At 36.7% G+C, this 17,816-nt stretch overlaps 2 protein-coding genes across 2 annotated transcripts in view; both read left to right on the top strand.

Moving 5' to 3' along the window:
- Window positions 1–6,388: 6,388 nt before the first annotated feature.
- Window positions 6,389–8,109, top strand: LOC122083509 (mogroside IE synthase-like). Its single transcript, XM_042651346.1, has 2 exons — window positions 6,389–7,044; window positions 7,319–8,109. The coding sequence occupies exons 1-2, from the start codon at window positions 6,400–6,402 to the stop codon at window positions 8,045–8,047; spliced, it is 1,374 nt and encodes a 457-aa protein (XP_042507280.1). The 5' UTR covers window positions 6,389–6,399; the 3' UTR covers window positions 8,048–8,109.
- Window positions 8,110–12,944: 4,835 nt separating this feature from the next.
- LOC122083233 (protein spt2-like) overlaps window positions 12,945–17,816 on the top strand; it is a 6,595-nt gene continuing 1,723 nt past the window's right edge. Inside the window, exons 1-8 of the mRNA XM_042650962.1 lie at window positions 12,945–13,249; window positions 13,965–14,040; window positions 14,139–14,407; window positions 15,099–15,213; window positions 15,347–15,424; window positions 15,515–15,638; window positions 15,739–16,259; window positions 16,419–16,549. Coding sequence (XP_042506896.1) covers window positions 14,020–14,040; window positions 14,139–14,407; window positions 15,099–15,213; window positions 15,347–15,424; window positions 15,515–15,638; window positions 15,739–16,259; window positions 16,419–16,549 — 1,259 coding nt within the window. The 5' untranslated portion in view covers window positions 12,945–13,249; window positions 13,965–14,019. The remainder of the gene's footprint in view (window positions 13,250–13,964; window positions 14,041–14,138; window positions 14,408–15,098; window positions 15,214–15,346; window positions 15,425–15,514; window positions 15,639–15,738; window positions 16,260–16,418; window positions 16,550–17,816) is intronic.

Raw genomic sequence — 17,816 nt, forward strand, 5'->3', positions numbered from 1 at the left:
TCAAACTCAAAAAAAGAAAGTTTTTATGTGCATTACCCCCCTATGTAATTATATCAATAACTTCTACTCATTATATATTTGGTTATTAAATTTCACTTTACTCTGCTACCAAATCCCTTTGATTTAAAAAGTAAAACAAGAATATATGTAATATATATTATTAGTAAATATGATAATAAATCTAAGTACTTTATACAATTACATAGGGTAATAATTACAACAAATCAGTCCTTAGAACAAGGGTTTCGCATGTAGGACTGTAGGTGGTGGTGGCACCCTAGACCTGAAAAGCCCACTTTAGGCCACCACTGGTGTTTTGATGGCCCATGGTCTTTGGGCTTGGGATTGATCTTAATGCACATAGAATATATACTTGTTAAAGGTCTAGATTGGATTTGGGCTTGGGCTTGGGCTTGGAACAAATATTCATGGTTTATCCAAGGCCTTTGGGCTGCTTGTATTATCACCTAGTTATTTGAGCTCCCTTTTCACTTGCGTAGTGGTAAAAATTGGGTCAGGTGTTTGATGCTCACCCACACAATAAGGTGATCTTACGAGTAGTGGATCCAATTGTCTGTTTAGATCTACGAGATAGGGGAAAGTGAGAGCTGTGACTTGTACTTGATCGTCCCTCTTCGTTCAACGTTGCAACCTCCGCCCAGTGTTCAATCCACCCAGCAACACTTGCTTTGCTCCAGTCATGGTCCCCACGTGCGCAATGCTGGCCGGACCACCCTCATGCTTTTCGCCGGCGGTGGTGTCGCTGCTTCTGCCCCCCAAACATTTGCCACACTGCCACAGCATCCATTGCGTCATGGCAAGAACAATAATCCCATCCTGCATGAGAAGAAAAAAAAAAAGGGAGACAGGGATGAAATAAAACAAGAGTTGGTGGGACCCATGGAAAAATAAAATAAAGAAAAAATGGAATAAGGTTGAATAAGAAATGGTGGAAGTGCAGTGAAGAGAGATTGCCGGAGGATGGGGTTGAGTCAAAAAATGTTAAAAATTAATGAGATAAGAATCCGGTAACAGGTTTTAGGGTTAGAACGTGTCATCTTCTGGATGAGCTGGACTTGAGTGGAAAGGACCCATGGTAGGTGGGTCGGCACGAGGGGCTGCGGGAGGGGGATAATCCAGACCCTATCCAGTAAAGATGTGAATTTAAACCAAAATTGTTTATCGAAATCGAATCAAATCATTTATATTAAAATCACAAAATCATTTAGTAAATGGATTGATTCTGGTTTTAAGTTTAAGATCGATAAATTAAATGAATCGGGTCAGTTTTAACCATTTAATTTATTGGTTTCAAACCGAATTGACACCATGAAAATCAAACTGTTTAAACCGATCCGATTAATCCGTATAACGATTAAATATTTGGTTATTTTAACAAAACATAATGGTTTAATTAAGGGAAGAATTAAGGACCATAGAGGCTGTCTAATAGCTTATTCAATAATTACTCCTATTATGTAGTTATGTAGTTAAATCATTGCTTGTTCAATGCCTCATTTAATTTGATACAAGATTGAAGCGTTTATCAACAAAAGAAAATTTTAGTAAACATGTGAATAAACTAGCAAATCAATTACTAACCGTTTAGAAACCGTATGGAATAAACCGTGATCAAAACTATGAAATCGACGTTGTTTAAAAACCGTGGAACCGAAACCGTTTACTAAACGGTTGAGATTTCAAAAAGTGCCACCATATAGTAAATGATGCGGTATTGATTTCAGCCAAATAAATGTGAATCAAATCAAACCACACCGTACACCAAAACCGAACTGATTAACACCTTTACTCTCCAGTGCTGCAACCCCTTTTTGAGTGAATTGGAAGTTCAATGATGTTGTTCAGGCTGTGTTTAGTAGTCATTCAAAAAACCATTTCTGGAGTTTTTTTCGTTTTACGAGAATAAGAAAACAGAATCTTCTATTTGATGTCCACTTCTTCTTCTTCTTCTTCTTCTTCTTCTTCTTCTTTTTTAACGAATCGAGTAAAAAACCAGAAACGAGATATTTCAGAACATTATAAACATGTTCCAACATTTGAGTTTCATTCCAAAACAAAATTTTAGCACAAAAACGGAGAATTCTAATTTTGACACGAAGCGTCGTTTTTTGAACAAAATGACAACTAAACGCATCCTTACTCTTTTGTTGCACAACCAAGATAAAAATAGTTCTTCACAAATAAATAAATAATAGCAAAAAGAAGAAGAAGAAGGAGGAGGATAAATAGAGTTGACGAAATGACAGAACAAGATACACCAAAAAACTAAAGATTTGGAGTGGTTTGGACCTCTTGACCTACGTTCACTATCAAACACAACAAACACTTGAATTTTCATTATTCATTATTCATCATTCATGTTGGTCTTCCGATGGTGGTGATAACACTTCACAAACTGTTTCCTCAGTTCACAATCAACTCGAGTGTTTTCACAAGCTTACATTCAAACATTGTAGTTCTTTTTATTTTTATTTTTTTTTAACCAAAAAAAAAAAAAAACCTATAAGACTATAATATAATCATTTTCGGATGATCACTCCTTCACATTTTCACGAGGTGATTTATGGTTTTTTACCTCAAGGTACAAAAGCCTTTCTATAGGAAAATAAGAAGAGAAATTTTAAGTAATAAACCCCAAAGGTAGGGCAGATTTACTAGATAAATCACTTGATTCGCTATAACAATGCCCTTTAATTAGATGCTCAAAGTAATGCAACAATGACCTTCACATAATAAGGTTTTTATAGTAGATATTCAAGGTTTCCTCTAAATAGCTTCATTCACAAATCCCCAAAATTATCTTGATGAAGCATTAAAATTTCAGGATAGGATTCCTCTCCATAAAACTCATGGACCATAGAGTGATCTCATAGTTGGGATGACCTCAAGACCTGTGCCCATGGTCATATTTCATCACAAGAAAAGGTTGCTTTAGCACCCTTGGTGCATATGTGCACAAAATATATCACATTTCAATATGTCAAAATTAACAATTAACAATGGAATCATATAACCACAACTGAAAAGGAATTCAATACTATATATATTTTATCGTGGAAAATATTTTACCATTGCTATTTAGTAGCGAATTTTACCATTGCTATTTAGTAGCGGTAGTAAATTACTGCCATTAAATATGTAATATCCAACTATGGAAATACATTACCATTGCGTCCATTAGCTTGAAATGCCCATCAAATAATTCATGTCCGTAAAAAATAGTAGTTTATATTACAATTATTATAGTCAGGTAGATAGTCGGAACCTTATTATAGTCTGTCGTAATAAGCCTATGACTGATTTTTAGTGGTACATCAGGTTCACAACCGGTACTTATTATAATCAACCATAACTCATCAATCTTCTCACATGGATCCTTGCGCTCGTCCTTACTTGGAATTCCATGTAACTGACCCCATTAAGTTGAGATAAGGTTTTGTTTTTGTTGTTGTATTGCAGCTGTTATAATAAATCATCACTAAATGTCACAAATGATTGATGACAATAATTTATTAACATCGCTATATAAAATCCTAATTCTTTTATTAAAATAATACATTTGAATTAATTACTATATATGGCCTTTGGATATTCAGATTAATGCATAACAAGGTTTCTCTTCTAGATTTTTAGGGTTTTTTTTCTTTTTCTTTTTCACTCTAAAGACTTATTTATCCCCAAATGATCTTGATGAAACATGAAAACCCATATTCATAAGCTTCAACCCAACGGTCATATTTTTTGCTGTGGATGCAGTCATGGTCGACGACCTCAGCAATAGAATCATATTGTAGGATTTTCTTTCCCATCTTTGAAGATTTTCTCTTGCGACCTCAACAGCTTCACATAGTCTGTCCCTCAAAATATTGAGGTCTGAAACCCAACCCTCTGCCACCCTTCGGCACTATGCAGTTATAATCCTCTATATGAATCAGATTTGGGCTCAACTTCAAGAGGGTGACTTGACTAGCTTGCTTAATCAGTGAAATTCAAATAATTTCTAGGTCACTTTTACTTATTCAAACAAATGATCAACCATTCTAAGTTCAAGGTCAAGTCTTTCATTCGAGTATCAATTAAGAAGAGTCAAGGTTACTAGTGTTTGTCAGGTGATTAGGATACAACTAACCTCAAGAGGGTAGTCGAGTTGGTAAGGAACCTTCGTTTCAAGAAGTGTGTAGTTCTGAGTTTAACTCCTCTTCACCTCCTAGAGGCCGGTCACTCACACAAAAATGTTTAATGATTTTCATTGCTTTCGATAAATTTGAATGGTTTTTATTCAATCCCGATATGACCTAGTCTATGCAATTATAGGGTCAGTATGAGCCCGTAGGAGTAGTTAGACAGAGAAATTGATACAACCCAGGATACTAAGAAATAACCAATAAAACCAGATCCATAAGTCTAGAAACCTAAGGGTCTATTCTTCACAACCATAATATCATTAAAGCTCAATAATCTTTATCGGATGATCGATGTCTTCCAAATGATAACAAGGGGGATCTACCTTTCTTACTTGTAACTCAGTGACCAATGCTCAACTTGTCTTCTCAAGATCTTGATTATTCAGAGGAGTTCGATTGGAATGACTTATCAGAGTATTGATATCTGGCACAACATACACAATAAAGATCTAGCTTTTTCATCACTGAAGAAACATGTTAAAATCACCAAAACTACAATATTCTTATTTAGGTTTCCCAAATATAATATTTTAAATGTAAGGTACTGTAGACATAGATATCATAAACATTAGGTACTTCATAAGCTGTAATTTTTCTGTTCATTTTTTTTTTTTCGTAAGAAAACAATTTGCTTTGCTTAAACTCAAAGATATGGGCTGTCAAACAATACATCCCAATACAAATAGTAATATTATCTAACCAAACGCATGAATATTATTTCACCAAAAAAATAAAAAATAAAAAGACATTGGAATATTAGATGCATGTGCAGCCTTTGCTCGCATATGAGCTGCCTCATTACAAAACCTTGGATAGTACATGACTTTCAGACTTGTAGTTTCCCTTTTTTGCTTGGCCTTAGGTGTAATGACCCAACTCGGGTAAAGGTATGGATGCAATCCCCACGGGCATAATCATTTTTTTTTTTGTTAAATAATGGAAACAACAGAGATCAGGATTATCTTAATGACTCTCTTCATTCGTAATGGAATGGATTTGGTTATCGTACGTGTCATCCTACGCAAATTGTGACAAGCAAAGGATTGCGGCAAACTTGCTAGATAAAATTTCACCTTCCAAATCTTGACAATAGAGATACTTAGAGACATACACTTTCAATTTGGGAGAGACAAAAGAAAGATCTTAAAGATTATGTGAAAAACATATTTTGTTGTAGCCAAACCTTTATTTATAGAGATTTGACCAGCTACGGTTCCTAATCTTAGCGAGTCTATACTTATCCCACATGAGCGACCCATGAATAAACCAAGTCGGGACCCAATTTGATTAACATATTTAATATAATACCAATCCTTAATGTTACGATCCAAACCCGGGTAAAGGTATGGATACAACCCACACCAAAAGTTGGATCACAACATGTGGATTAGTCTCTCATGAAGTTCAGAAAATAAAATGTTCTACCTTTGTCAAAGTTAATGTAGCTGGATAGTCTAAGTAGGCTTTAATTTTGCCTATACATCTAGATGTATAGCAAACTTGAATCTTGATCCATCTTTTAATATGAAAACTAAACTACAATTTAAACTCTAATGTAAAGCCAAAACCTATACGGGTATAGGGTATAGGACGTAGAGGCTATAGGGGTTTAGATTATAAGCTATATAGAGCTCCAAATATCCAAGAGCCCATTAAAAAAGGCAACAGGCCAGCATGGTCTACCTTAAAGGAAACCTATAACCTAGTTCCCATGGATCGGGTTTTCCCTACTTGGATCGGGTCGTTGGTTATTGTGATCATCAAATTGTGGATAGGACTTGGCTAGGATCTTAATATAGGAGGTATCCATATTATAAAATAGGTCCTATTGTTCCCATGATGAGGTTATGTCTAAGACCCATATTATAAAATAGGTCCTATTAATATTTCAGTGCCCAAACCCAAATGGAAACTCATATCCGACCCGCTCCATTTAATGCCCTAGATCAAATGTCATTAACGATTAAGATAATGCTAATAGGTCTTGACTATATGTGAACCCCACTAAACCCTATTTATGTGCTGACGTCGGCACTGATGTCATCCAATGAAATATTAATAAAATAATGTAAGTTGCATTTCCAAAACTAATGCAGATCAAAGACATAACCTAAAGTCCCACAACCAAAGGAATATAAACACGTAAATGCTTTAGAGAATTTACATGAGAGAGCTAAGCTCTCAACTCAAGACAATGGAGACAGTAGAGCAAACCCATGAGGCTCATGTTCTAGTTGTCATCTTGTCCATTCAAGGCCACATAAACCCACTTCTTCAGTTCTCAAAGAGACTCTTCTCCAAAGGTATCAAGGTCAGACTAGCCATTACCACCTCTGTTGCCAAGTCCATGCACACCAAAGTTTGCCCTATTAGTTTTGAGACATTCTCTGATGGCTATGATGATGGGTTTAAGAAAGAAGATGGAATTGAAAGCTATCTTGAGAGATCTAAACTTGTTGGGTCACAAACCTTAGGGGATCTCATCAAGAAACTTGAAAGGTTGGGTAATCCTATTAGTTGTGTTGTTTATGATTCATTCTATCCATGGGTTCTTGATGTAGCTAAACAATTCAACTTGCCTGGTGCTTCTTTCTTCACCCAATCGTGTGCTGTCTGCAACATTTACTACCATGTTCAACAAGGTCTACTGAAGGTACCTGTGGATTCTCCAACAGTTTCCATTCCAGGATTGCCACTGCTTGCTATTGCTGATTTGCCATCTTTTGTTTCTGTCTATGGATCCCACCCTGGAGTTCGTACCATAATCTTGAATCAGTTCTCCAACATTGATAAAGCTGATTGGCTTCTCTTCAACACATTTGACAGGTTAGAGGATGAGGTAAGTGTTCTACTATGTGTTTGGATCAGCTCCCACGTAGGGATAGGAGTATTTACCCTTCCCAAATGAGATCTCTTCTTCTAAGATATTCAGATCACGAGTCAGAGCATTTAAAGCATCATTGACTCGTGGTATAATACCCCATGGATGATGGAATCCCTTGTGAGTAGAGGATCAGAATCCAGACTCTCTATTTGAATCCTTTTCAAGCATAATACTTAATCAATCTCTTTAGTATTTGTTTTTCTTAATGATTTAGTTTAACTATTCTTAGGTGGTCAAATGGATGTCAAATCTCTGGCCAATCAAGACAGTTGGACCAACTGTACCTTCTATTTATCTAGACAAGAGGATTGAAAAAGACAAAGATTATGGTCTTGACCTTTTTGACCCAAGGAGTGAAATCTGCATGAACTGGCTAAACAAGAGGGAAACTAATTCTGTCATCTATGTTTCTTTTGGAAGCACTGCTTCAGTTGCTGAAGAACAGATGAAGGAAATAGCATGGGCTCTTAAGGGGGGAAACAAGTATTTCTTATGGGTAGTGAGGGAATCAGAGAAAAGAAAGCTTCCTAGTGATTTTGCAGAAGAAGTATGGGAGAAGGGGTTGGTGGTGCAATGGTGCCCTCAGTTGGAGGTGTTGTCCCACAAGGCTGTGGGATGTTTTGTTACACATTGTGGATGGAATTCAACGCTGGAGTCATTGTGCTTAGGTATACCAATGGTGGAGTTGCCACAATGGAGTGATCAGACCACGAATGCGAAGTTTGTTGAGGATGAATGGGAAGTAGGACTGAGAACTAAGGTTGATGAAAATGGGATTTCGAGAAGAGAAGAAATAGAGGTCTGTATAAGGGAAGTTACAGAGGGAGAGAAAGGAAAAGAAATGAGAATGAAGTGTGATAAGTGGAAACAACTTGCCAAAGAAGCAGTAGATGAAGGTGGAAGTTCAGATAAGAACATTGAAGAATTCATCCGGAGTATGTTATGCACTATAAGGTGACTATTTAGACATTGAAGAAATAAATTTCCTTACTTTGGTGTGAACACATGCTAGCCCTAGTTCTCTCTTCATTTGAAAATTAGAAATTTTTTGCAGAAGCAGATATCTCTCTTCTGCCTCTTTCTTTTTCTTTTCATGCTTTTTAGGTTTTCTTATGTCAGTACTACATGTTTATGGTTATTATTTAAGGAAGTGTTTTCTATGGGAAGTGTGGTTTCTACGCATGCATTAGGGCCAATAAGTAGCCGGCTGATCATTATACCCATGTGTTTGGGCACAAAAGTCACACTCCACTCCCCCCACCCACACCCACACCCACACCCACACCCACACCCAAAAACAAAAAAGACATTTTCTTTAAGCTTTCAGTACATCTAACATTTAATCAGTGTTTCTCAAGAAAATTGAATGTTTTATCTGGATCTTTACTAGTATACCACTACTAAGAGAAAGATCATCTAAGATGTTCCTAATATAAGAATAAAGATATTAGAAAGGGAAAAAAAAAAAGAAGAAATAAACAAAGACAAGAACATACTTCAAACAAGGATTGGGTAAAAGGAATGACGCCACTAAGTTATTTTTGTACATTGTCTATTCTCAATTGCTTAATAATTCTTGTTCATAAGAATATCTGTTTTTTTCTCCTCTTTCATCTTTAGTAATCCATTCTTTTCATAATCTTGTATTTAGCTTTTATTTTTTTTAATCTAATTTTTCAGTTTAGTTGAACATTTTACTAATAGAATTTAGGGAGAGGGTTCTTAATTTGAGCTAGCAGTATGGAGTACACAACTATCCAATCAGGGGGATGAAATTTTGCTAACAAATTCAGCTCACAGCCAAATAAATGGAATCTCGAAGGGTATTTTAGAAGAAATTAAAAACTTAGGAGAGTATTCGAGAGCACAAAGGGGAAGTGAATTATTCCATTGCTTTGACTACAAGCCCTCATAGCAGCAAAAATTTTCCCCAATCAGGGGGTGGGATACAGTTCATCAATACAAGGCAAGGAGGATAAAGATAGAGAGGTGTAGGTGAAGCAACTTCCGTGGGAATCTCTGAGATACTTTTCCATACTTTTTATTGACTTTGTTGATAAAATATACCTTAACTGGTGGTTAGGTTAAATAATAATAATAATGTAGTACTAGTAAGAAATACAATATTTCAGGACACTCTCACCCCAAAGTATATAGCATGCACTATTTTTTTTTTTTGGACACATGGGAGGGGAATTCGTTATGATCATTGAATGTTTAGTGTGTATTTGTTTTACAACAAAATATTTGACTATTATCTATAAATTTTTATTTTATGTTGTTTGTTTTCCATTAAAAATTTTTGGTTGTATATGATCAATGAACATAATTGAGTGAGGGAGAAAAAATCTAGCCTATGATGGGGTGGGGTCCTCTATGGGTGCCAAGGGTACAAATGATCAAGATACCATCACTATTTTGGAAAGCAATATCGTGGATTTTGAAATGGATTTTTTTTTTTCTTTGCATTTCAATATATAATTTTGTATTGATTTTCAATAAAGCCCATAAGATAGCTTAAGAAAAAACAAATGCACCTTAGGAAATGATGTGGATTTCTCATGTTAAATTTTAGCCTAAGAATCTATATATCTCTAATATGTAAGCATATACCCTTGTGTGTATGTCCATGTAACACATTCTAGTTTTTGGTACATAATTCCTGATTTTTCATATATCTTTTTGCCACTTGGCTAACATTAATGATGATTGTAATTTAATAGGTGAGAAAAGGGCATTTGGATCCATTTATACACAAAATTTCAACTCAACCTGAACTACTGGAGGGCATGCTACTAATTTATGGGAGACGGTGTGCCAAAGCCCCCCTCCAATAATAATAAATAACATTAACAATAATATGGTGATATTGACGACGATGACGATGACAGTGATGAAAGTGAAAATACAATAATTAGTTATCAATATATTATTATTGATTTTTTCTACTATCAACTATACTTGTATTAGATAGTTACACTATCTAGCTTATAAGACTCATAAATATGACAGTTGAAGGAAGAAAACTTAGAAGAATGTTGTTTTTCTTCATACGGAGGAGTATATAGAGATTGACACTCAAATTGTTATTGAATGCGTAGACATGGTGACAACACCCTTAGTGAAGAAAAGGTTTGACTCAAACTGTCCGACTCTACAATGCTTGATCAAAGAGCTTGAATTTGAAACCACCAAACTAATGCATAATAGAATGGTTGTGGTGTAGGTGGCCCTTCTTTCTTCCTTCTTTGCAATAAATTTCATAGGATAAAAGAATTCCATTCGCTTGCATATCTCTATACCTAGATACAGGTGGGCGCGAAAAGACAACACTACCCTTAGACTAGATGTCTTCGCATGGCCTCCCATTGGCCTACGCAGTGGCCGCACAAGTGGACAAGGTTCTCTTGCTCAACTAGATATTATTATTCTGCCGATTGGGGTGGGCCCTCCATGGGTTTGTACATCTTTATTTGGTCTTTAGATTTGGGGTCCTCTTGCTCTCGTTCTCCCTGTAGAGTTGCCCCTGATTGTTTGTACATGGTTTCTCTTCCTTCTTTGCAACAAATTTGATATTACCTTTAAAATCAAGTCGAAGACATTCATATCAGAGACATATATCTCTATTAGGAGGATTGGTTCTCCTCAAAGTGACTCCATTGGAGAGTTTAGATTCGTCTCAAATTGAATTCAGTTCAATGAATGCTTCATGAAGCCATTGTTGGTGAGATAACAAGGTTTCTCTTGACATAAATCCTTGAAGATCAATGTCTGAGTTGAAGCTCTCTTCCTGCAAACTTAATCATAGATTTAATGGGGCCTTTCCAAAACTAATGCATTGATTAATCATTCAATCTTTTAATGGTGTGTGCAGCCTAGAGAGAGAGAGAGAGAGAAAAGAGAGAGAGAGAGAGGAATTTTTATACTCGGCAGTGCCGAATTAAAAGTTTCTCAAGGAGAGGACAACGATTAACTGTTGTACCACAAGTGCAATACCTCCAACAGAATATAGCTCATGCTTCCCCAAGCAACAACAATAGGAAATAGCGGTAATCCTTATAAAAAGCTTGCACAATCGATGAAGAAGATGATCTTCCTTCACACTCCTAGGATTTGAAATCCTAACTCACATCTCACAAAGAGAAGAGAGAGAAGTAGCACTTGAGATCTCCCTAAAAGTGGAAAAGAGGAATCACAGTAGTGGGAGGGAAGGAGAGAATCCTAGTGGTGTGGTTGTTCACTCCTATTAAGAGTTTTATGCTTGTAGAACACCAAAGGTGAAAAAATATAGTTGTTCATACTCCAGTGAACACATTTCTAGCCATTGAAATTCAAACCACTTAGGCTTCTCTATAATCTCCTAAGGACATCCAACAATTCCTTAGAGGGTTCATCAGCTGCCCGGGTGCATTAGTCTTGGGGATTAAGCACACCAAATTGATACATTTAACATTCCTCATTTTCATCTCATTTGCCGGACAAAGCCTTTTTCTTCATCCTGGCTAGGGTTCAGTCTTTGTCATTAAGGTCATTTTCATCCTACATCCATTGGCCATGTGGCAAATTCTCTTATACTTAAAGCATTGAATAACTCTTGAAGAGGTAACACCCTTGTTTTCAGTTGTCGATCCAGGGTTTACCCTAGTGGTTGGCACTACTCCCTTAGAGAGCGCTCGGGGAATTGGTTAGTGGATCTAGTCCCTTTGCGACATCTAAAAAGGCACCTCTATTAACCCCCTATGTACACTTTCCAGCTTTTCAAGAAGTTTGTGGCACTCTTGAACCGCATTCTAGCCCCTTCATAGGTCCTTGTATGGTCCCTAATGGACCCCTCGCATATACACATTAAAAATAAATAAATAAAAATATTCTACATATATATCTAAGAAACTTATTAAAACTATGAGTTATGAGGGTAATGTCACCATCATCACTACCTCTTCATCATTATCAAACAAAGAGGCCATTAGTGCCAAGCCTTTATTATTATAATTAGATTTACCCATTATCATCTCACGGTTCTAGAGAGAACCTAACAACTCATCTAAGGGTAGCAAGGTAAGATCCTTGGCTTCTTCAATGGCTATAACTTTAGACTCCCACCTTTTGGGTAGAGCCTTGAGAACCTAGTGAAACTTGAAAACATAGCAATAATAGTATCATCATTATTCATCTTAAAAAATGCATATTCATGAACTTAATAACATTTTGTCTTTTAGAGTTTTACCTTATGTGTACCTTCCCACACTACCTCCGAAGTATTCCACATTTTCTTATCTTGTAAATGGACATCTTGTCGAACTCTTCACAGCTGAAAGCATATAAAAGCAAATTGAGTACCTTCGAGTTCAAAGCAACAACCTTCCTCTAAAGGCAATTGAGGTGTACTAAAACTTTGAATCAAGAGTACCTTTAATGTAACCATGGGTAGTTGATATTCAATTTTGATAGTTTAAGCAATTAATCATAGTCAATGGATGGGAGGAAAACCATCATTCTCATTTTCTAGTAGTTGAAACTCTCATTGATAAAAACAAGAGAACGAGTGGTAGAAAGCTTCCCATTTTGATTGTATTCGTAAGGATTCAATTCTGGGTGAGTTTTAGGTTTGTCAAAGGCCACGGGATTTGAATCTTTTTCTTATCAAGTAGATATAAGAAATTATCGTTCTTTTATTGTCAATGAATTTTATCACAATCTCAATACACATGTTAGACTGTTATTAAACCGCAACTCAGTTGCTCGATTTGTAGAGAAATTTTTTAGGTAACTCAAAGCCCGAGTCAGTCATAGGCAATAACCCTGTTTCTATACATACTGGGTAACGGGCGGACGAGGTAATGAGGTGCGTTATACGACACCCGCGTAAGTTAGCAGCAGTTATCTTTATTTCTGGGTCCTTCGGTTTCCAATTTCCCGCATCCAGAAACCCCCGTCGACGAAGAAACGCCTCCCCTTTTACCCTTTCATAGTTAGGGTTTTCGATGAATGCCTTCGTTTGTGACTTCTTGTGAGAGAGAGAAAGAGAGAGACCTGGCTCTGGTTCTCATGTCTCTTTGTTAAGCTTCGTCGTCTTACTTGCTGCTTACGCGATCGATCTGAAGATCTAACTGACGAAGATCTCTTGCGATTTCCTATCGATTTTCATTGATTGACACCGGTAAGATCTTGTTGATGCTATTTTTTTGGATTTTTCTGTTCAATCTGAGCCGATTTATACTTCGATTTTTTTTTTCTTTCTTTCTTATTTGTTGGTGGGATTAGTTCAGAGTTCGATCGATCACCCTTCCTTTTTGTTTTAACATATTTTCCTTCTCATTACTATGGGTCTAGGTCTGAATTTCGTCTATGTGATGCATGTGAGATCTGCTTGGATGGTTTTATTTACTTTTGTTTTTGGGAAATTAGGTTTTAGATTTATTGCTTTGATCTGAGATGGAGGCTTCTTATTATATATTTCGTTATTTCGATCTTTGTTCTTGTTGTTTTCTAATTTCAAGGTAGAAGTAGTATAGAATGAATATTTAAAAGCAATTCTGAAGGCGTTAAATATACAAAGTTTGAAGTACAATTGTTTGAAGAAATATTTGACTCGAAACACACATTTTACGTCAAGCTCAAAATGAATTGATTATTCATAGTTTTTACAATTACAAGCACAAAGTAGTTCCCAAATCAACAATTTAACACAGGACCTTATCTTATACTTCATGATTGTTATGAAAAAATTACTTGATCAAATTAAAGCCAAATTTCCTCTATTTTGGCAACACTTGTGAAGGAAAATTCCCCAAAGAGGGTGACAGAGATGCTGCATTTTCACTTAGTAGGGAAAATATTGAACTTTTCCTTGCCAAACGGCTTTTGATTTGCAGGCATTGGATTCTTGTTGGCACCTGTAAAGAAATCTCTTGGAGATATAACGTAGAGATGCGGAGCTACAGTAGAGAAGTAAGTCTCCCTGTTGATATATGGAAAACTACTTATTTGTTCTGTAAAGAATGAATTTTAATGAAAGTTATCTGGTTTGTTTTTTATTTAATGTTTAGGAACTTCATCAAATTGATGAAGATTTAGATGAGTATGAAGAGGATGGGGAAGGTGATGAGGCCGAGGCATGGGAAGAGGATTATTACAAAGAAGAAGATGATGAAGAAGAAGAAAACGAGAAAGAAGATCCAAAGCCAACAAAGGAGGAACTTGAATACCTTGAGTTGAGGCAGCGGATAAAGGAATCTGTTAGGAAGAAAATGAAGAAGGAATATGCTGCTGGTTCCAAAGAGTCTCTGGACAATAAAAAAAAACTTCCATATGACAGGTTAGTGATATATAATTTCTTTCCCATGGCTCTCATTTTCCTGTATCCTATTAAATTTCTCAGGCACCATCTTGCTCATATTTTACAGTTTCAAGGAAGTTATAACCCACCTTTATAGTTTCCACATGTTTTCAATCTATGAATTATTGGTTACACGACTGAAAATCCCTGTTGATCTATTTCCATGTGCTCTGTACTCCATGAATTTGTCTGACAGGACAGGGAATTTCGTAAACTTCACTAAACTGGAATTATCTGTGATGGGATCTATTTCATTATTTGGAATCCTTCAGTTCTACTTTCAAAGATTGTGTCCACTCTGGAAAAAGCATGATGATCTAATGCATGTGAATCTTGGCATGATAGCTAACGATGGGTAATTGAATTAGTCAATTAGTGAAGTTTGTGATGGCTTGCATCATCACAAGCTTGGCTAAACAACTTCCTCCAACCCCATCCCCCCCCCCCCCAAAAAAAAAAATGCTAATAAATTTTCCTTTTTCTCGTGGAAGAATGAAAGAAAAAAACGACATTATTATAAGTGGTGAATATTTCCATCTCTCAGATGGTTAGTGATGAATATGTCATATTCTATCTATTAATTGTCATAGAGGTTATCTATCTTATGTCTTAATCCTAGGGCTTGTTCATAGATGATGTCATTCTTCATGCAGTGGATCTTCCTTTGCAGTTACGGCTCGTTTTTTGGCCCTTCACAGCCTGTTATTGCGCAAAGAGTAATCCAAGAAAGCAAGTCGCTGCTAGAAAACCAACATTTGGCTTCCAGGATCTCAAATCATCTTGTTGTATGTATCACAAACCTTTTGCTTCAGATGTCAGGGATAATGCACTGCACATCTGACCTTTTCTCCGTTTCATAATTTTTATGTTTAAACGAGTTGAATGTCTAATACCATGTCAATTATCTCTTGTATGTAGAACAAAAAAGCTTCCGCTTCAATAACTGAAGAAAAAAAACCTGCTTTGCATGCCCAAACACATCGAGTCATTAATGAGGTAAAAGATCAATTTGTTAAACTTCTTTGAGTAACTTTGAAACTCATGGATATCCTCTAATCAAGCGTGTGGATTATTCTTATGTTGCAGTTGAAAGTTAAAGCACAGAAGCTCAAGGATGCTCGTGATTATTCCTTTCTATTGTCTGACGACGCAGAGCTTCCTGCCCCTCCAAAAGTGCCTCCATCTCGAAATGTTTCTGTCCCAAGCTCTGGTTTGTTGTCTGTCTACTAAATTTCATAGTTTGTTCATTGCTTTAAATATTGTATTTTTTTTATTGGAGAAACTTATACAGTTTTTTCCTGATGTGGCAGATGCACGATCAGCCCAAGCCTCATTGAAGAGCAACAAGCAGCCAATTGGCAAGGATGGAAGCAGGCCAGTTTCTAATGGTCGTGAAGAAAGAAAACCGATATCTATTAATCGCCAGATACAGTCTCAAGCAAGGCCTCACAAGGCTGCTCCTACAAGTAGACCCAATTTGACCTCTGCAGATCCTAGAAAACAGCTTGGTAGTAATACTGGAAATGGTCCTGGTCGGCCTGTTGGGCCTAAAGGCTTTCCCTCTAAAATGTCAGCTCCTACAAAGAATACTGGAACCGGTCCTGGTCGGCCTGTAGTGCCTAAAGGCTTTCCTTCTAAAATATCAGCTCCTACTATGGAAAAGAAGGCGCCTGCAGTAGTTGCAAAAAGTAATCTGGCTGCTGTTCAAAAACCAGCCTTATCTAAGGTCAATCCATTGGTTCAGAAGAAACATTTGGAGCAGAAAAGGGAAATTCGAGAACCTCACAAAGCAAGGGTTATGGCAAAACAGGCAGTGCCTTCCAAACCTCAGGTTTTCATCTCTCTCTCTCTCTCTCTCTCTCTCTCTCTCTCTCTCTCTCTCTCTCTTTGTGGCACACACACACACACACACACTCACACTCTCACATACTCTCACTTACACCTCACTTACACATGGAGAAATATATACTTATTTGTATGAATTATATAGGTTAAGGACCCTAGGCAAGGTCCAATGCGTGCCACTAAGCCAGAGTACCAACCCAAGAAGCAGCCTGCAAGGAGGCCCTTTGAGGACGATGACGAACTGGATTACACTAGCATGATCAGACAAATGTTTAGGTGAGATTCTTCTTCAGAGATTTTGGGTTTTCCACAACTGTGTGTGTTGGCTATAATGGTGGCTTAATTTTTTGACATGGGGTTGCAACTTTGTTTGGTTGTTATCCACCCTAGGCTAGCTAGAGAGTACTTATTAGTGCACAGATCCAGTGGGGATGTTGGGGGTGGGTGCAAATCATACCTTGTTCCCGAGAATATTTTATCTGCTAGACGTTGTAGAAAGCTAAAGAATTCTAATTTGTTTCAATTTCAATAATGGGAATGCTCTAGATAAATCTAGTATTTTAGAATGGGAGCAACATAAGGAACGTGAGCCATATTGATGGGATGGGCCATGAACTGGATGTGGCTAATCTAGTAGAAACCCTCTGTATCCTATGGCAGAAATTGTATTTCCTAATAAATATTTGAAGGTGATGCCCATAGCTGTCAAGACATCACCTAGGCTCAGGCATCTGATTGCCATGAAATTAATGTTGTCAAGATTTTCACCATACTGGCTTTGCACCTTGGCCTGGCATTGACCTGGGCAGGTTTAATATTATGTGTCCTTATCGTGTTTGTTGGGGGTGGTCAGGATTGAGTTTTGTTGTCTTTTTAATTGTGTTGTAACTTCCTCAGGTTCAACTTGTTTCACCTAGCATATTTTGTACGCACTTTGCAGTTCTACAAAGTGACTTGTATGTTGCAACAAGATGCGTCATATCTCCTCCCTTGTACTGTTGTTGTAGTTGCATTCTCCTATTTCATTTTGTTTCCTCCCTAGATTTGATGCAGATCAATCGGATCTGATGCATCTGATTGGCCTTTCTGAATGGAAGAGATACTGATCTGAGGGCTAGCTATGACCAGATCTGTTCTCAGATCTAATGCTCAGATTTTAGGAGAATATTAATCAGTATATCTGAATAAATTTTTTTCAGAAAAAAATTTATTTCAGGATAAAATAAGTCATAAAATAGTACTATTTGAATTCGATGAAATGGAATGGAGGAGAGGAAAAAGGTGATCAACGGGTGGTATGGGGGAATGAAATAGTGGAGAAGTAACCTAGATTTAGGATAAGCATATTAGCAAACGATGGGAGGCAAAAAAAAGAAGGAAAAAGAAAGTAAGATAAGAAACAAGAGGAGAAATTGGTAGCCGTAAGAGGGGGAGAGAGAATGGTTAAGAAGTAAGAGAAGAGAGAAAATCGAGCCTTCTTTGGTAATAAACCAAAAGAATCAATTTTTTTCATTCAAATTAACTCCGTTATTTTTTTTTTTTT

Source organism: Macadamia integrifolia, chromosome 7 (assembly GCF_013358625.1).
Source record: "Macadamia integrifolia cultivar HAES 741 chromosome 7, SCU_Mint_v3, whole genome shotgun sequence".
Taxonomy (NCBI): Eukaryota; Viridiplantae; Streptophyta; class Magnoliopsida; order Proteales; family Proteaceae; genus Macadamia; species Macadamia integrifolia.